Source organism: Euprymna scolopes, chromosome 1 (genome assembly GCF_053919585.1).
Source record: "Euprymna scolopes isolate OS-2025 chromosome 1, ASM5391958v1, whole genome shotgun sequence".
NCBI lineage: Eukaryota > Metazoa > Mollusca > Cephalopoda > Sepiida > Sepiolidae > Euprymna > Euprymna scolopes.
Window position 1 is genome coordinate 96,035,195 of NC_136482.1, and position 21,308 is coordinate 96,056,502.

A 21,308-nucleotide genomic window follows, 5' to 3' on the forward strand; every position below is an offset into this window, starting at 1 on the left:
CAGTGTCGAGTCTCCCTGCTAGTATATTTTGAGAGAGAGAGAGAGAGAGAGAGAGAGAGAGAGAGAGAGAGAGAGAGAGAGAGAGAGAGAGAGAGAGAGAGAGAGAGATTTATATTAGCTAGAATAGCTTAAATCATAAACCAAGATAGGAATATATCGGTAGACATAAAAGTAATAAAAATAAAGAAGAAAACAAATATTGATGATACAACAACTAATAATATATGGTCAGATAAGGATATATCTATGTAGATTAGAAGACGTGATAGATTATTTAAATAAGCAATCGAGATAAGAAATAGATTTGAGAATAAATTTAAATGTGTCAGAAAGAAATGTTTGCGAAAAAAAAAAAAATTAAGGAAAGTGTAAAACGTTTTGGGTCATTAAAGGCCAAATCGAATGAATGATAATGGCTTGATAGACGATCAGGTTCATTTGCAGGAAACAGACTTTCCGAAAGTATAGGGCGAGGCGGTCATAGACTAAGATCATCAGTACTCTAATGGGGTGGTGAAGAAAGAATGAAAAAAGAGAAAGTGAAAGAGAAAGAAGAGAAAGCAATTTCCTCCTCTGTATCATCATAAAAATCACACCACCACCACCACCCTAACCTTCTCCTTTCACTTTTTAAATTATTATTTTTTTTTTAATAATTATATTTTTACCCAACGTTTAAAAATAAAATAAATATTTGGCGTTGTTTGTTGCTAAGAGAAGAAAATTTAACAACAACAAAAAAAGTAAAGATGCCGCCTCTCCGTGAATAGAGGAGAAAACGAGAATCCTGCATTATTGGATGGATCGGAAAACAGCGGTGAGCCATTTTAGCTACAACAACCTAGCGAAGAGAGAGAGAGAGAGACAGACAGACAGAGAGAGGGGACGGGTGAAGAGGGGAAGTTAGAGAAAAATATCATTTCTAGAAGGAGTGGGAGATGCTATTGATAGAGAGGTACAACAGTGTCTAACGGGAGTGTTAGTTTTTTTTCTTTTTTGCAGAGGTCGATGAGCAGAGAGTCAGCGTAAGAGGTGCAGAAAGTCGATAGAGTAAGAGTAAGCGAGCGAGGGGCGCAACTAGAGACGTACTTGTTTATTAGAGAGTGGTGTCCTCCCCTTCCCAGTACCGTTTCCTGTAGTAGCAAGAGTTCTGGCCGCCGTCGGACGGAACATTACATATACCTAAAGGATTTTCTGTAGACCCCCCCAAAGAACCGTGCTTTTTACGCCTAAGTAGTACTTTTTTTTTAAACCTAAACACCCTCCTGGATTGTATTCATTAGCAGTTTGCATATCGTTGGATTTACGTCGAACCGACCTGGCTAGCCAAAATGGGTTGTACAATGAGTGCCGAAGAGAGACTTGCTCTGGAGAGGAGTAAGGCGATTGAGAAAAATTTGAAAGAAGATGGCATACAAGCCGCTAAGGATATAAAATTGTTGCTATTGGGTGAGTGCTGGGGTTTCTTTTTCGTGCACACCTCCCCTTGTCCTCTCTTTTCGTATTATTTAACTGATCGAACTTTGATATAACCTATATTTATTTCTATGAAACATATATCGTTTGGTGAAGTAATTATTCTAGTCAGCCATATTTGATCGGATACTTCTACTTACCACCCCGAACTCCTCCTCCACACACACCATCATCATCAACTAAAAAAAATGATATAAATAATAATATAAATAATGATAATAAAGTACATCAACTTTAAACATTCTTCCTAATTCTATTTCATCTTGTTTGTTATTCAACCTTAAAACGGTCTCTTGTCATTTATTTCCCCCCTACCTTTTTATTTCCATTACATCCGCCATCACATTTGTAGATTTCGTTCTATCTATATCGCTTCTCTTTTAATCGCGTATTTTAATCCGTTTGTTTTTATTTTATTTTTTAAAGAAAAAAAAAATGTTAAAACTCATACAAACATATACTCACACGCACGCGCGTAAACACATACGTATATGTATTTAAATTGATGCCTTTTTATGCGTACATATGTGTCTTGGAATGGATGCTGAAATAAAAGGTGGTTATGTGATTAACCACGGTCTTCATCTTCCTCATCAATTCCACTACTACACACAACCATTTCTCTTCCTTTCCTCGGTGTTTTTTTTTTCTTTCTCATTATCAATTACATCTCTATCTTCAAAAATATTTTATGAAACTGTTATTAATTAAAAGATACTGTTTGTTTGTTTTTATATCATCGAGTATTTCAGTTTCTTTTCCACCTTGATTTTCTTTCTAAAAACAAATCTATACTCTATTTGGGAATGTATTTAATTAAAAAAAATATCCCATATTAAAAAAAATAACTTAATATGGTTTCTGTTCTTCTCTACAGGTGCAGGTGAATCTGGCAAAAGCACTATAGTTAAACAAATGAAGTAAGATATTTTCCGTTTTCTTTTAATAATCTGCATCATTTTCTGTATTGATAAAAGGAGGAGGAACCCCTATTCAATCAATTTTTTATCAATATCTATTTGACCACGCACAAACAAACCAATTTATTCCTATGATATTGTCATAATTGTGATTTATTTTTTAATTTAAAACAACAATCTAATTCGGATTTTTACCAGATGGGAAAAAAGTACCCAAAACCAGGAAGTTATGTCCAGTAACAGTTTTATTTTTATTTGTATAGATAAATATCAAAAATATACTTGTGCAGAAAACGTGCTGAAATAACGTTATTTAGAAACATCCATGGGGATGAGGGGCTTTTTTTCTTTTAACTATTCTGTATTCTAACAATTAAAAAAAAAAAAAATTCAATATTTATAGAACGGTCTGTATTCTGCATAAGTATCAAATATAAAACAAGCATATAAGATGAAGTTTTTTTCTTATATATATTTTCCAAAGTAAGTATTTAATGTCAAAGGGAAGAATACAGAATAGATTTATTTATTTATTTTTTTTTTTTTTAAAAGATTTGCTGAACATCAAGTCTGGTAGTTGGTGAATTTCACTGAATTATGATCATCAACCACAGAGTAGACCTTCAGGTTTCTTGACCCTATTTTGACATAACATATTGATATAATGGGGTCTCAAATCAATGAGGGTCCCGACATGGAAAATAAAATCGTTTAGAGGAAGGCCCCCCCCCCCAAAAAAAAAACTGGGCGAAATCTTGTCTAATGACCCCTAAAAATTAATGTGCAATATATTTATGTGGTAGAATGGCTCACTGGAAATGCTAATCGCTTTCTAGTGAGCTTCAATTAAAGTCATTCAAGTATATAATGACACTTTTGTTAGAGAGGAAATTACTCGCCTATTAAAAATGTTGTTCATGAAAAATTATTTTTTGAAACCAATGTTTGTGTGTGTTTTTGGTGGGGGGGATGTTTTTTTTTTTTTTCTTGTAAAGTAAAATGTTAAACAAAATCTATAAGATCATTCTTACTCTTTTTTTTCTCTCCGCTTCTGTGGCGACTACTACTTGCAGTTTAGTGGTATTACTCTGCTTCCTACTTTATTATTTCTCCTATTAAAATGCCATAGTATTGCTACTACTTACTTGTAGCTTAGCTTCACTATGGTTACTTTAACGTTGAAAGAGAAGAAAAAAAAGAAGATAATGATATGTAATATCTCTGTATCTCTGGTTTGGTGGAAGTTTTAGAACGAGGGGGTGATAAGGTTTGTTGGACCCCCCCCCCCTCAATAAGCATTCCTTACTTATTGAATAATTCTTTTAATACAAAAAAAAAAAAGGAAACAAAATAAACAGATAATCCACCGATTAATTACAGGGATTATCATTAAAGGATTAATTCTCTTTAATCTGGCAATCAACGATATAGGATTAGCTAGTACACGACTACACTTGATTCCACAAACAAAAACAAACTTAAATCCGTTTCAAATTTGAAAAATAAATAAAATATTTTGTTTCGAATTTTACTTTTTTATGAGGATTGATAATTTGTTAATTTGACTACTATTCTCATCTGCTTATTATATTCACGATGTTTCGACTGACATGGGCCAAAACGTTGTGTAGCTAACAACCAAAAAAAGTTCTTATGATACAAAAGTATTAACGTTAAAATGTTATTAAACGGTTCATTGAAGAAAAAACAGTATAATCTCTTGATTTATATCAATAGGTTGCATTGAAGATTTCAACTTCAAGATGGCTGCTATTAATTAGTTTTATAACGATTTAATTAAGATAATATAACAATCAAATAATACTGTAATAATATAACCTAATAATTACGGTATTGTTAGGTCATTAAGTTATTTATTAATTGATCAAATTGTTATAAAAAATATAACTAATTTCGTAATGCTGTAGTGTGTTTTGTTTCACTGGCAGCCATCTCAAAGCTGAAATCTTCAATGTATCCTTAGTGCTTAAAATAGTCGACAGATCGATTTTTTGGTATTATTATACAAACACCGTGACAGCGAATTAGTAAAATCTTTTACGTAGTATTCTGTTACGTTTCGGTGTGCTGAACACGAATCTGAAAACTGGGTTAGGGTACATTTTTTTCTACTAATTCGCTGTCACGGTATTTGTATAAATGTACCGATTTTTTTAACATGTCGTTTTAAGCAAAAAAAAAGAATATTTAATTGCTATGTCGAAAATAGTAACAGACCTATAAAAAAAATAAATTCATCGAGTAGAAGGCTATTTATAGATAAGTAATTTTTACGGAAAATTGGGTAAAATTGCATTTCTCTTAGATGTTATAGCGTAGACAATGAAGAGTTCACACACATGGGACATAACTCGGAGCGCAAAATTTACATTTACAAACATTTGTAGACTATAAAACGACAGACTTTCTTTACTAAAAACACAATAACAGTTGTTCTACTTGATGAATTTTTAATATTTTCGACAGGACAGTTAGGTAATCTTGTTTTTGCCTAAAACGACATATTTAAAAAAAAAAAAAAAAAAAAGCGGCTCTATCTTAACAAGCAACATATCCTTTTAATAATTTATAAAATTATATTTGGATTTTTTTTTTTTTACTTTGGAAATGAATTTAAATTTGAATATTTTGTTAGTGTTGGAAATTTACTTCGCACCGTTTTATTTGTTGACATTCTTAAAAACTTTAAAATGTTTTACCCTCATTTGTTGACTGCATTTGGTGCTCAATTTTTTTATTTCATTTTCTCTACATAATTGCGATCAAATATTTTGGTTTCCATGTTGCTTCTGCAGCTTTCTTTTTCAACATGTCCATGTCCACCTTTCACAAAAAGCTATTGTTTTTTTTTGTTTGTTTGTTTTTTCTACACATGCGACCTAAAACACCCCAAGAGCAATTAACTTATATTCTCTAAATAGTAAATAAATAAAATATTATTTTAAAAATAAAGTTCACTCACAAAGAGAGAATAAATTTGTTTTGATGTTTTTCTTTTGTTTTAATGATTTTTGGTGCTAATGCAGAGAGTGATCCGCGCTTTTTTAAATCGTATTTCCACGTTTAATTAAAGTTTTATGTTATGTGTTTTTTTTTTTCAATTATAAGGTTAAAGTACAGAATAAGTATAAAACACCCTCCACTCCCTATGTAAAGAATGGCTTTTTAAATAATAACGTTATTATTTCAGCAGGATCACTTTCTGCATGAGTACCATTTTTTTTCTGCATTATTAATAATACTCGTACAATTGACACAAGATCTTAATAAAAATGATTTAATTGAAATACGCATGTTTTAAAAAAATATTTTAAATAATTCACTAAGTCATATGTCTGTTTTTCTGTCTAAACTTAATGCATTTGGTTGCATTCGTCGAGTTATTAAAATATAAGAAAATATGAAATTATAAAGGGTGTTTATTTTTATTTTTTTTTTTTAATTATTATTATTATTTTTATTTTTTAGGTGTCAAATTTTAAAATAAAACAGGAAAATATTTTTATCATACAAATATGATTTATTCCAAATAATTTCCAGCATTTAAATACAATTTGGGGCATATGGCCCCGCGACCCCGCGTATAGGGAGGGCGTAATCTATAAATCCAATTTTTTTCACAAACTCCACACATTAAATTAGGTTGTATTTCGGTAATAACGCGTCGAATGTTGTCTTCCAAGTGGTTTGTTGTGTCTAGTTTATCAGCGTAGACATGCGACTTTACATATTTTCCAAAAAAAAAAAAAAAAAAAAAAAAAAAAAAAACTAACGGGATTAAATCGCGCGAACAGGGTAGCCAGTTTACAGATCCATCCAATCCATTTCGTGAAAGCATTCGTTCATCAAATGTTTCTCTCGGCATGTGGCTCCGTTTTGCTGAAATCACACGATGAATTACCAACCTGAACTCAAAATAACCGATAGTTACTAAATATGCAATTAAAGAAAATAGTTATTAATTTCAAGTTCAACGCATCTAACTCACCGTATGTTGTTTAGATTTATAACCTTTTTGCATACATAATTTTTCTATCATAGTGTTAATAATACTTTCCCATACACCTGTAATTATTCACCCAGATTACTTCTTTTTGTATATTTCCACCAGTCATGCAGTCATGCACTTTTGTTACCGTGCTGAAATAATATTATTTAGAAAGCTATTCTTAACATGGGGAGGGTATTTTCTAAGTATTCTCTATTTTCACTTAACAATTTAACATAAAAGATATCGTAAAACTTATTTAACTTGAAAATACTATTTTAAAAAATAGCGCGGTAACAAAACTGCATAAGAATCCCCTTATTTATTCTTCCATTATAAATCGCACCCCCCTTATTTATTTTTATTTGACAGTGATCGTCATCCCTTTTCATTCTTGCTGACGATAGTTATTGTTGTGTTGATACTGTTTTTTTTTTTTTATCTTTCAACCTGTACGTATCCCCCACCTCCACATCCCCCCTTCTTTTCTATGCCCCGAGCACCTGCGGGGGTCGGGTTTCCAGCCCCAACCCCGACCTGATAGGAATGACGGCGCGCGACGGCGCGCGTGCCTGGCGTGCCTCATTTTGTTTAACCATGCAAACCCCATTCATTTCCTACTCCTCGTCGTCCCCCATCCTCGTCCCCGCTTGCCATTTTACTTTCTGTTTCTGCTCGGTTTACTTTTCTCTGCCTCCCCCCTCCAATCCATTTCAGATCAACTTTTATTCCAAACCTCACATAATCACCATAATAATAATAATAATGAATAAACGATGATAATCCCTGGCTACTTCAGTCAGTACTCCCACCTTTTTTTCATCTACATCTAATGCTAGTTTTATGAATGAGTTCTTTTTTTAATTATTTTGCTTGTTCTCTTTCTTTCATATATCCATATTTGTCGTCTGCATCTTTTTTTTTTTAAGTCGCTCAGAAGTCATAATTTAATATCACATTCAAATTGTTTCAGTCAACCTCGATTTTCATAAATTATACTTATGGGTCTCTGCCTGTTTAGTATTCAATATGGAGTTTACTACTAGCGCTTATACTATTACTACTACTATCTTGTTGCAGCAACCTTATTCTACACAACCATTCTCTTACTAGACATAATGGTTGCAGTTTTCATTTTTACGGATTTACTTTCGCCTATTTTAGCAAATTATCCCTCTATTAATTCATTCATCCAAGGTTTCATCTTATTCAATGATAAACTATCATTGATAATCCATAAATCACACTTACTAACAATTTTGACCCTTAAAAAAAACCCAAAAAAACGTCGCTTTTCCTTTTCTACCCGGTCTGTCTAAGCCTCCTCCGCCATAACTCACTTCCTCTTAATGATAATTTTAAGCTAACATTCTTGATAAATATGTAGTCTTACTTTCTCTTTTAGTTTTCAGGCTGAACGAAAAACTAAAGATTCCGTTTTGAAATATCCTGATTTTTATTCGTCATTCTGAGATTTCGTTGTTTCTGTCGTAAATAAGTTCATTGAACCAAACTAACTGATGATGCAGTTGAAGATTATATTAGCTAAAATAAAAATCTCAAAATAAATGTCTGCAAATTCTGAAGAATATTGAAAACAATTTCTCTTGACTTCTCTGTCTGCGAATAACCACACCTGCTACTCTCTTTTGCGAACAGATTCCACAATATCTAATTAATTAATCTGTCTTTTTCCGTTTCTTTGATACTATAGGGGCGCGTTCCAAAATGTAGGTTTCCCTTCGCTTTATCGGCACAAATAAACCAGAATACTTGACTTTTGTTTACCTTTAATTTTAGCTAGAAATGACGTTATAATCGGCAGTTTAGAGGCTACAAAGGCACTCTCGAATCTAAATTAATATAGCTCAAAATGGCCGACACTGTAATTACTTCATGACCGTATCGAATTTAAGTAGTTTTTAAACCTTTAAGCTGTTGATCAGAACGTGATTTCTGGCTAGAATTGAAGTTCATTAGTTCAAATACAGAAGTCTGATGGTTAATTTTTGCTTCTAAACTAGAAGCAGCATGAAATTTCGAGGAATTCATTTTTCTCTCGCTCGTTTTATTCCTGATATTCTATTATTAGAGAGTAAAAAGGAAAACATTTCTTTTTGCAAGTTTTATTTTATTTTATTTGCATGGCTCAAATTGTCCAGGAAAAATAAATCTTCGTTTTTTTTTCCCATATTAATTTATATTTATCCTTTTGTAACTCCCATTCATTGTTAATTTTATGCGGGTATTTTTCTTTTTTTTTTTTTTTTTTTTTTTTTTACTTTCTTTCCACCTCAACTCATCTTTGAAATGACGACTTTACCGTTTTTTTTCTTGTTTTTTTTTTTTTTTTTCCGTGTAAATGTGACTAATGGAATACTCTGGCTAAAAAAAAAACTCGTCTGCGTTCATCAAACTTAAACGACGAACCGGAAAACGAAATCAACGAAATGTATTTTTATTAATACCAGAAAAGATGTATTTCCCCTGTTATTATTTTATTAAGAACGAATTACTATTTCGGAAAAATTCTTTTCGATAAAATAAATAAAGGTGGACACTTATATATATTTTTTCTTTTCACTTTTCTCTACCAGATTATCACCAAAAAAAAAAAAAAAAATTTTTTTTAAAATCAATATTTAGAGATTTGAAAAGGGGCGCTCCGTTTTTAAATTTTTGTCCATAGTGGTCACAAGAGCATGAATTATTTTATTTTGCATATTGTTTACCATATTTCTATAACCAGGCCGAGTTCACACTGAATCTCATACAGTTTTTGTAATTGTATCTTGTGTAGTTTCTGACTTTTAGCCAAGATATGCACGCACACATTTAAGATTTTATTAATGTATATAAACAGATTACTTGCATTGCATTTTTTTTTTTTAATCCTTTTATCATGAAAAATCTTTTTTTCTGTATTTATTTTTCATAAAATTCAAATTAACAAAACTAGTGCCAAGTCTGAGATAGAACGAAAAGAAAATCGGTCGAAAATATAATGTTCTACTAGTATTGTCATATTCCAGCTCAACAAGCAATACTTGTCGAGCACTCGGCGCGAGCAGTGCACTAAAATGTTGATAACTTCTACAGAATTTGAACTGAAGTGATTTTTGATAAATGGCCGGTCTATTACGAAAGACATTTAGCTTCGTTTTATTTCATTTTAGTAAGAAAGATAACGAAATAACAATTCATCCTTACTAAAGTAGGTACGCATGGAAAAAATAAAAGAATTCAATTTTAACCAAACATTTTTTAGTAAGAAAGATAACGAAACAATTTTTTCTTACTAAAATAATAACAGGGGAAATACATCTTTTCTGGTAATAATAAAATAAATTTCGTTTTCTAGTTCCGGTTCGGTGTTTAAGTTTGATAGACACGGACGATTTTTTTTTTTTTTTTTTTTTTTTTTTGCCAGGGTATTTCCTATTTTGGGGTGTGTTGAAAACGAATATCACATTTAAATTTGGGACAGGCATGTATTTTTCTGGATATTAAAATCTATCCATAAAATCCAATATAATCCATTGTTTTCACTGATGGCCATGTTTTTCCCATCTCAAAAGTATTAATGCGCATGCGTTTTACAAAACACCCCCTCCTCCCATGTTAAGAATGGTGAACGCCACTGACATTTATTAAGTAATACATTGAAAAAAAAATGTTTTAATATTCAGGAAACTACTTGGCTGCGCCAAATTTGAATGTGATATTCAATTTCAGCAGACCCGAAAAAAGTCGTCAATTAAAAGGAGTGTTGAGATGGAAAGACAGTAGAAATTTACCAATTGTATTTCTTGTCAAGTGATTGTACCTATTTACTATGCCTCCCCACGGGACAGAGTTAGACACCAGGGTCGTTTTTTAACGTGGAGAAAAGGTACAAAAATAAAAATTGTCTCAGTCGTGAAGGATTTCTCCTCCACCGAAAGAGAACAAGAAATAGAAGTGCAGCATCTGGAGAACAGATACTACACTTTGATCTTGTCCCGAAGGCCAAGTGATTGTAATCATAATGTTTTAATTGGTAGCAACCATTAAAAAAAAAAAAACGTAAGGAAAAATATTTTTACTTTAAAAAATGTTTTACGAGAAAATCTTGAAATAGAAGTTCAAATTTATAATTAACCCCCCCCCCCTCGCAAAGTACAATTTTTATTTCGGGGACAAGAAATACAGGTACTGGTCGCGATTAGAGTTCCCTGCCGAACACCCTAAAAAAACACTGACTTCTCCCCAATTCATGATCGTTTAGTTACTATGGCAACTAAAACATGTCCTTTGCTCATGCGTGGGGAGAAGTCAGTGTTTTTTTTTTTTGTTTTTTTTTTAGGGTGTTCGGCAGGGATCTCTAATCGCGACCAGTACCGAAATACAATTTAAGATCAATTAATTTATGTAAAATGTCGAATTTTCGAACGGTCATTCTACTACAATTGAACTAAACAGTTAATTAACCTCTATCTTAAAAAATATCTTAAAAAATATTCATGAAATTTTTTTTTTTTTTTTTAATAGTGAGATTTTGATTTCGTGGAATCCATATAAATATAAAATATTCTAGTTATTTCAAATTAGTTTTGTTAATTCATTATTATCAATTTATCTGATCTAACGCCTGTCTTATTGATAAGCCCATTTTTAGCAAAGTCAGTCAGTTAAAGATAGCCAGCAACACCGTCACCATTCTAATTGCTGTTTAAGATTTCTCCAAGAAAAAAAAAGAAAAAAAACTATTTTTAGTACTTCAATGATTTAAACGACCTACTTGTGGCCGAGTTTTATCGCAAAACATTCTTTTAGGGATTAGTTTTAAAACAGAAATGGATTGATTGTATTTTTCAGTTTTCCTCGTATTTTTCAGTTTTCTATATTTAATCTGGTTGTTTTTTATTGACAGTATTAAATCTTAACCTTCATTCACGGTTGCTTTCCTACGGCACCCATGAAAATTTTTAGAATAATTCTTTTACTAAACTTTTTCTGAGGGATCAAATTATTATTAACGAATTAGGTTAGTTTAATTCCCATCTATGTTCTTTTATTTGTTTTAATCATAACTAAAATATTTCTTGATCAGCAAGCCTCAAGCGTTCCCTTTATGGGTAAGATTAAAATGGTAGCTAATTGATCAATGAACTCGATACAATAAGGTCGTCATTAAATAACCTAAAAGGATTGATTTATCTTAAAACAGTAGAAACCAAATTCTTTGTTTTATTTTTGTGTACCCTCACCACAATTACAAAATTTGATCTTCATTTTATAATTTTTCTTTTCATTTTTGAATTTTACTTTTTCAGAATGAAAGATGTCATTGTTCCTATTTACTTGCCTCTCCACGAGAGCAGAGTTAGACACAAGGTCGGTTTTTAATATGGGGAAAATCTAGCTCCCCCCCAAAAAGGGGTACTCTCGATAGGAACAAGAATAAAAATTGTCCCAGTTATGAAGAATTTCTGCTCCACTAGCCGAGGATAGAAAAAGTGAAGTGTAGTATCAGAACAGGTACTACACTTTATTCCTAACCAAAAGGCCAAAAAGCATGTCATTGTTAATACTAATGATCCATGTGATGGTGATTTTTTTTTTTTTTTTTTTTTTTTTAGAGCCTAAGAACTCCTAATTCTTATTTTTTTTTTTTTTATTCAATTTTCACCCCAAACAAGGCACAGTGCCACTTTGAAGCAGGGGGCTACTATCAGGGACTTAATTAGCGGGGTCATTATGAAGGGAAATGAGTAGAAAGATGTTTGTTAACATTACACTTGAACTTCTGCATATCATTGCAGTTGGGAAAGCAGAATCCCGGAAGGGAGTTCCAAAGACCCGCAGTTCTGGGGAAGAAACTATTGGAGTAAAAGGCTTTCTTGCACCTAGGGATCTCTACTGTAAAGGGATGAGACTTAGTAGCTTGTCGGGTTTGTCACGTCGGGGAGGTGCAAGTGTTTGCAGTTCGTCAGAGCATTCACCATTGAAGTATTTGTAGAACAGGCAGAGGGATGCAACATCTCGTCGATGGGACAGAGGCTGAAGCCTAGATGACAGTTCAGGACCTATCAGGTTGGCGACTCTCTTTTGAACCCTGTCCAGGAGCGAGAGACAAGAAGCAGATGCACCAGCCCAGATGTGACAACAGTACTCCATACATGGGCGAATGGTTGCCTTATAGAGGTATAGGATACTGTCAGGCGTAAGTAGTTTTCTAGCACGGTAGAGTGAGCCAACCTTCCTTGCAGCAGCCTTGGCAATGCTCTCAATGTATCTATTCCAGTTCATATTCCCTGTAAACGTTAGGCCGAGGAGTTTAAAAGAAGTACTTTCAGGTAATGTGTTCTTGGCCATTGCTATTGGTGGTAGAGAAGGTTTCTTGTAGTTATTGAAGGAAACAAGCTTAGTCTTAACAGCATTGAATGTGACCAACCATTTTTGTCCCCATTCCACTACGGATTGGAGGTCATCCTCTAGTGTTTCTGCCATTTCCTTGGATATGTGTTCATTTGTTTTCCCCTCATATCTGTTATAGAGAGTGGTGTCATCAGCAAATATACCCATCTCCGAAACAATTTTATCAAGGAGGTCGTTTATGAATATCAGGAATAATAGAGGTCCAAGGATAGACCCCTGAGGTACTCCCGCATTTATGTCGTATTGTTTGGATGTACAACCGTCGAGGACAACTTTGATTTTTCTATTACTTAAGAAGGATTTAATTACATTATGAATTCTTCCAGTGATTCCATATGATCTAATTTTCCTTAGAAGACCATCGTGCCATACCCTGTCAAAAGCCTTAGATATATCGAGGGCCACCGCTCTACCCTCCCCTGTTTTATCCAATGAACGGTATATACGTTCAGAAACTACAGTTAAGATATCTGCTGTTGAACGGGCTTGCCTGAATCCATATTGTTTGTCAGTCAGGAGTTTAGCAGCTGTTAGGTGCTGGACTAGGGCTTGATTAACTAAGGACTCAAATATTTTGGCGAAAAGCGGAAGGAGGCTAATGGGGCGATAATTTAGTGGGTCAGTTCTTTCACCAATTTCGGGATAATTTAGTGGGTCAGTTCTTTCACTAATGGGGCGATAATTTAGTGGGTCAGTTCTTTCACCAGAATTCTTGAACAGAATTCTGCACGAAAGCAAAGTTAAACAAGAAGTCGTTTTTTTTAATGTGGGGACAAAACCAGTTCACCAATCACCAAAAGAGGAGCACTTTGAATTGGGACCAAAACTAATTTTAAAAAATACCTCGGTTTAGGACATTTTCCTGTCACTGACCGAGGAACAAATGAAGTGTAGTATATTACTACACTTTGATCCTAGCCAAAAGGCCAAATCATCTTTGAACCTACGAATACAAGATGATTTGATAGTAAATTTTTCTGATTGTCTGATTATTTATTCTTTAGATTAATCTGTATGAAAGTTACCAACGAATTGTATTACTAAAAAAACTTGATTTTTATTGTCTCTAAAAATTAAATGCTGGTAGCCATCAACATATATTGGTATTTATTTGCTTTCCCACAAGAGCAAAATGTGACACAAGGTTGTTTTTAATGTCAGAAAAACCAGCTCCCCAAAAAATGGATACTCTGGAAGTAGGCAAAAATAAAAATTTCCTTAGTGTAGAAGGGTTTCCCCTACATTGACTAAGAGCAAATTAATTTGAGTGTAGCATCAGAACAGATACTAAACTCTGACCCTAACCCGAATCAGCATATATTATTATAAGTAAAACATAAGCATACCTTTTGGCCATGCAGAAACAACCATAATAAAGCACACACTTGTTGATTAATAAAACAAAAAATGATCAATTTTTGTTTTTCTGTTTAGTTGAGGCTGTTTCTTTAAATGGAAAGGTAATTTGCATAACGTGAGATAAAACTTAAAACTGTGTTCATCTTTTTTTTATTACTTGTATTTCAGAAGTTAGTTCCTTTTCAGTTCCCTTTATTCATTTATTAGCCTGGGTGCCCGGGTGTTTGGAGGTATGTGTTGAGCAAAAAAAAAAAAAACAAGTGGTAGTAGGCAGGCAAGCTCGAACCCGTATTGCGAAGGAGGAAAAGAATTTGAAATAAAAAATGACGTATTTGCTGTTGCATCCATCGCAAAACTGGAAATGGCAAAGGTTTAAATTAAGGCTAGTCAATCAAAAAGAGGGGATAACTTTTGCAAATTTCAGCGAAAAAAAAAGCGACCCCCCCCCCTACCTGTAGGAAGGTGTCCGGTTGAGGGTGAAGGAATTAATGTTTTTAGCCAATTTTTCGTCCGAAGGGTCAAGATGCAAAACGATACTGATCTTGTGAAAACCCGTCGCCTCTGTCGAAAGTTTTAGGCAGACATACAAACATACATTTAAAAAGTCAGGTGAGAGTTATATTATAGATGAGATTTCTTTTTAATATCCAACTTGATAAAAAAAAAAATATACACAAATCTTTATGATGTACCTACCCGTCACGGAACGATGATGTCATATTCCAAAAATCACGTAAATTGATTTAGCAGTTTTTTTTATTTTTTAACTAAGAAAATCAAATTTTATAACTAGTGAGACAGAAGTTGCAATGTTTTAGAATGTGTTAAAATTCAAGGGCGACAATTCTGTTCGACCACCAAGGTTTTGTTTGTATTCAAAATAAAACTTTAATTGCTTAAAAGTGTAAATTTTTATTTTCTCTGTTAAAATAAAACAACTTGACCAATTTACCTAATTTTTGCAATATGTCTTTGTTCTGTGGAGTACATACATCATGAAGATTTTTCTACATTTTTTGAAAATTAAGTCAAATTCTAAATAAAATGAATGATTCATGAATACGGATAACTACATTTTTTCTTTTAATTTTATTCAATAAAATATGCATACCTTATAAATTTTTCATTTAACTTTATTTATAGAAAAATAGAATTATTCAGAAGAAATTGGCGTCTTATTATTTTTCAGTTATTTTCTGAAATAGTAGCTCTTATAAAACTGCTGATTTTTCTTTGATTTAGAAGCAAAATTACACCATTATGCTTTACTTTTGTCTATTAACTTTAATTACTTTCAAAAGGACCGTTTAAAGGTTTCAAAATCATTTTCAAGTTTAACATATGAGAACTATTTTTTATTTTTTTTTTAACAAAATTTTTTATTATCTACAATTATTTGGAAGAAAATGACTGTAACTTGTGCGTTTTGGCATCCAAAAGTGATCTTGAAGCATTTAAACAGGCAAATAGAAAGTAATTTCTGACTAGAATTAAAATCGATTGACCAAAGTTAAGTATTATAATGATACTTTTGTTCTTAGAGAAGATTTTTTTAAATTTTCTCAGATGAGCCACTATTTTAGAAAAGAGCAAGTTTTTTTGTTTTTTTTACTTACTTTTGTGCCTAACATTTTTTTCTCTGTGAATTAGAAATTTTGCAGATTGTAAGCCAGTTTAATTTATTCGTATTATTTGGATTATTCAAACTACTGTTCACATCTGGAGTGTTATTTTCACAACGTTTTGGTTGATGTAACTTGAATTCTTCAGTCTGACTCTGGAATCTGCACAGAATTTAGAACGGAACCCTTTATTTAATTCACGGGAGTAACATGCTCTCGTTCTCTCAGCCATAACTGAGTAGAAGTCTTAAGTAATTCTCAATTGTATTTTTGAGTGTCACCTGTATTTAGGATTCAAAAGAATAACTTTACAACTAAATTTTACCAAGCACTCTAACCACTACACCACGGATCCTCATGGAATAATATTTTAAATAATACAAATAAATTCTCATCTCAGAAATTCAGAAAGGATAATAAAAAGTTTATTCCATGTTCTTTTAGGTTTAGAAATATTCTAATTCTTGAAAGTTTATTTTATTAGAATCCAATTAATATTTGAATTTTATTATTAGATGTATTTCGCATCACAGCTTTAATCATTATCTTTGAACTAAAATCTAATCTTGCGTCTCTTTTGTAGTTAAATCCTCAAAGTTAAAATCATTTTATAATATGAAATTCATTCATTTTAAATAGCATAACATTGTTGTATAGTATTTTTGCTTATATACAACATTTTTGGTTTTACTTGTTTATATAGAATTAAAGTGATTAAAGTGAACTCTTGATTCTCGATTTTGTTTACAGTATATTTTTAGAAATTTTGAATTAATATTCGTATAATATATTCTTTTTTCTTCTTTTATATAAAGAGCAGCTGTCTGTGTTGTGTTTATGTATGGCCAGTTAAAAAAAAAACAAAAGAAAAACTACAAAACAGGCTCACAAAGTTGATACATTTTTGATCCGTGTTGCCCTGGATGAATAATATCTAAAATTTAGAAAAATAATATTCTCTGGGGATCAACTGGGCCAGATTTTGCCAGGAACAGGGTCGGTTTTTCAATGCTGTTATGCACTAATTTGGAAAAAAAAAAAAAAAAAATGTTGACTCATTTCTAGAGAAATCTATAACATAAGAGTTGTCTGTGCTTATGTCCAGCTAGAGGAGAATGGGCTGAGTGGAAGAGAAAGTGATATAGAGGAGTAGCAAGATAATTTTGCTCCAGGCAACTCCGGGTTGCTGTGTGTGTGTGTGTGTGTGTGTGTGTGTGTGTGTGTGTAGAGGATGTGTAGAGGATGTGTAAGGTATCTGAGAACACTTTAAACACTTTTAGAAAAAAAAAAATGAAACTCTTAAATCGTTGAAATTTACCATTTCTTTTAACAAAACAAATAACTATAATATTAATCTGTTTTATTCTGTATATATATCCTCCTTCGATTTCTATCACAAATTCAATTCGAAAGCGACTGCAAGCTTTGATCAGGTGGTCTTTATTGGTCTTGCGGTGGTCTTAGATCAGATTGTCTGTCCTTCATTGCTCAGGCTACTGCTTCCTTGAGAGAGGATTTGTTGTTATGAGGATATTTATTAACTCTTAATGACTTGGTTTGAACTAATTCATTCAGTCGTAAATAAATGAATATAACAGCATAAAAAAGTGGGAATTGATTCAAATATGCCTTGTTTGTATTAGTTCAGTATTTGGGTCGATGCCAGATACCTCCAGATTACAACTGTCCATATCTTACATTCAGTATGCCGCCATTTAAAATTAGCAATAAATATTTTTTTTAATCATCTATATCATAATTCAGGTCATAAAGGGTTAACTTCCTTTTCAAAAATGCCCCACACATAATAATGCAAAGTATTAAGGTCTAATGAGTTAGGAGGCCATGAGTTTCATGTGACATGATCATGAAAATTCTCAGCCATTCAATCCTGGGTTTTGAGAGGTTTTTATGTAATGGTGCAGAATTTTGTTGGAAGGCATAGGCCATTCCATTAGGTACGTTGTCTATCCAAGGTTTAATAATAGTTTTAAGAGTCTCGACATTGGCATCTGTATTGACTCTTAACACCCTGTGGAAAAAATGAGGAGGTATGATGTACCTTTCACTGCTAACAACACCGGAAACCATTACAGTTGCTGGAAACTTAGTGTGCATAACAGTTGGAACTTAAGTGGGGTCTGCACATAGTCACTTATCATTACTTTGATTGACTTTTTGATCCTGATCGAGGTTTTCTTCTTTTTTTTATTGGAGAAAAACCAAAGACACTCCTGTTCTTCTGGATGCTTCAATTTGTTTAAGAGTCGTTTTGCATACATTAAATAATTCTCTTGAGGTTTTGTTGACATGAACGGACCTTGTCTAAGAACATGATTTGTGTCCGAGATCTTGAACAACATCCCTTCTTCTTGTTTCTTTAGACACTTGAAGATCTTTTCAAGATGTCGCATTGATGTCCCAGGATTATCATCGATCATGCTATGCACCTTTCCGACAAACTCAGGTGTTGTGAGCAAGTTAGAATGTCTTCAATGCTATTTTCTCTTGCTCGTAGCCAATTTATCACCATTGTTTTTTTTTGTTTATTTTTTTTAGCCCCTTTCTACCTTTGTAAGCGAAAGATCTGTCGACTTTTAGAAATCTTGCAATTTCAGAATTGCTGTGTTTTGCTTTTATAGAAACTTACAGCGTGCCTTTTCATTTCATTAGTTATAGTAGTATCTGCATGGGATCTTCTGAAAGCAAACAAACATTAATTAGTATATTTCTAATTTAATTTACAAAAATACAAGTGTCCTCAAATACCTTATGCATCCTGTGTGTGTGTGTGTATATATATATATATATATATATATATATATATATATATATATATATACACACACATAAACTATAAACAAATGGATCATAGACTTTAGCTGTTTTGTTTTTCATTACAATGTCAAGTTTTAATATAGTTGAATATCATCATTGAAAAGGAAGTTAACCCTTTGACCTGAATTATGATGTAGATGATCAAAAAAATATTTATTGCTAATTTTAGATGGCGGCATACTGAGTGTAAGCAATGGACAGTTGCAAGCTGGAGGTATATATAGGAAATGAGATATTTTAAGAAAAAAGGGGAGTTGTACTAAATATTTATTTTTTTGGTACGTTTTTTTTTTTGTTTTTTACAGAATGTTTTAATAAACGAATCGTTGTCCTTATTTGTCAAAACCGAAGATTCTATTCTTTGGGTTGTGTACACTTTAAGCGTCCTAAATTTTAAGTTTATTATCCATTTGTTTACCATGCACACATCTCAATCAAAAGAAACTGATGCAAACTTGAAGCCATCTTTTTCATTTTGTTTATTTTCTGAGCTCCTTGAAACCTAATTGATTCCTGATTAAAACGATTATTTTATTATTTTTCTTGACAATAAAAAATGAAACAAACAGAAGATTGTATGTTTAAATTTAAGACTAAAAGACCACATTTTATAAACCTCATTCCCAGATTTAGCATTGACTCTCCAAGTTTAATTTATTATTTCATTGGTAAATTATGGTAAAGAAAGTAAATATTAAGATATAAAATGCTCTGGAAATTTTTTTTTCAATTCTGTTGGCTTTACCTTGAACCTGTCTGTGTATGGTCATTTTTTTTCTTCTGAAATAATTGATGTTTTACTGTATCTTTTCGCTTTAGCCACAAGTGAAAAATATAGATGACAATCTCCCAATGAGTTTATCAAGATTTTGGCTAAAAAGCTTAGTATTTCGAAGTTTGTTGAATTACAATAGAAATTATATCTACATTTTTATAAGTACCCCCCCCCACACACACACATGCACACTCACACAAAAATGAAAGAGATTCAGGTACTTGTTACTGTAACAAAAAAAAAAAAAAAAAAATGAAAAAAAACAAATGCAAGAAATAAATGTTACCAAATGTAAGATAAATTTCTCTTTTACCTACCTGGATAACTTTTTTGGGGCGTTTGTTTAGTTCAAAACAAACCTAGTGTCCACTCAATTAAGTTAGAAGAAAAAAAAATTTCGGCACGAAGATCCTTGATAACTCTTCAAAGTTGACAATTAAACAAAATGCTGGTTGAAACCAAACAATCGTGTGAAAATGTAATGTTCAACTAGTATTTGCTTAATGTTCAATTTTTGAGTGATTAGATCAAATAGGATTAGTGGTAAATAATTAGGTGAAGTTCTCTAAGTTGGAATCGGTATAAAATGATGATCATTTTATGTTAAATTTATGTACGAAATTGATTTTTTTTTTTTTTTTTTTTTTTTACAAAGGAATCACCACTTACCAAGGCTAAGAGGCTACTTGAGGATAAGGGTTAGTGTATAGTGGTGTAGAGGATAATATAGTAATCGTTAGAAATGTAATTTTGGTAAATTGGATTACTTAAGGAGAATGGCTCATCAAGAACTTGTTTACATTGGACTTGAAGACGACCATATTGTAGTCAGCTGGAAAGCAGGTAATCAGAAGTGAATTCCACAAGTGTACAGTTCTAAGAAAGAGGTTTTGTTCATGGAATCTGTTTAGGTTTAGTCACAGATAAAGAGTGGGGGGAATTATTGTGATAGTGTTTTCAGCTAGACAAGTGTTTCTCTTGAAAGTTTGGCGAGGGGGGGGGACCATAGATTGGAGCTCAGATGAACTCTTGCCATGAAAATAACGATAAAGTAGAGACAGGCTCGCAACGTCTCTTCTGTGAGAAAGAGGTTGCAGGGAAGAGAAAAGAGCATCTCCCACTCCAAATTCTAAAAAAGGTGTTTCTTTTTTTCTTTTTGTCATGTAATCTAAGAAAAGTCAATTTTAATTTTATGGGAGTGATTTAGCTAAAGGTGTTTGTCTACAAATTTTCCATTATTATAATTATTATTAACAGTAGTAGTAATATTAGTAGAAATGCTATTATTAAATGTTTCTTGTTTTTCTTTTTACAGTAAAACAAATCAATGTAATAACTGACTTTATAATTAGGAAAAAAAAAATATGAACATTCTTTTGTAGAGAAAAGGCAGAGAATAGTTCAGTCCCCTTCTCATGTTAAGAATGTTTTTTTGTAAATGGTAACATTATTATGCAAAACATCATTCTTAACATAGGGACGAGACTTGTTAACTATTCTGTTTATGCACTGTCTTTTTTTGCATATCAATCCTCAATTCTTTTTAATTGTTTATGAAAATCGCAAATAATATTAACGACGAACAAAGGAAAATTGGCTTTGTTTTAAAAGAAAAGAAAATCGTCTCACAATTTTTAATCAACTACAAGAAAAATATTTGCGAAAAATATTTAGAAAGATCTACTTCTGTAATATACCCCCCACCCCCAGAGTATGTTTTACGTAGATATTGCTAAAAAATTTTACAGCCATTTGAACATTTTTATAAAGTATCAAATCTCCAATTAAAAAATTAGAAATTTTGAAAATAATCAGAATCAATACTTGTATTGGAATCAGGAATTTCGAACAGACTCGGTAATTGTAACAGAATTGTGAAAAATTTTGGA

General features: G+C 32.2%; 1 protein-coding gene across 2 annotated transcripts in view; it reads left to right on the top strand.

The window, feature by feature from the left end:
* The first annotated feature begins 1,087 nt into the window (after window positions 1-1,087).
* Window positions 1,088-21,308, top strand: part of LOC145253816 (guanine nucleotide-binding protein G(o) subunit alpha) — a 290,147-nt gene continuing 269,926 nt past the window's right edge. Inside the window, exons 1-2 of one of the 2 annotated variants that reach the window (XM_080112970.1) lie at window positions 1,088-1,449; window positions 2,354-2,396. In XM_080112970.1, coding sequence (XP_079969096.1) covers window positions 1,332-1,449; window positions 2,354-2,396 — 161 coding nt within the window. In that variant the 5' untranslated portion in view covers window positions 1,088-1,331. The remainder of the gene's footprint in view (window positions 1,450-2,353; window positions 2,397-21,308) is intronic. The other variant, XM_080112981.1, reaches the window with a different exon arrangement.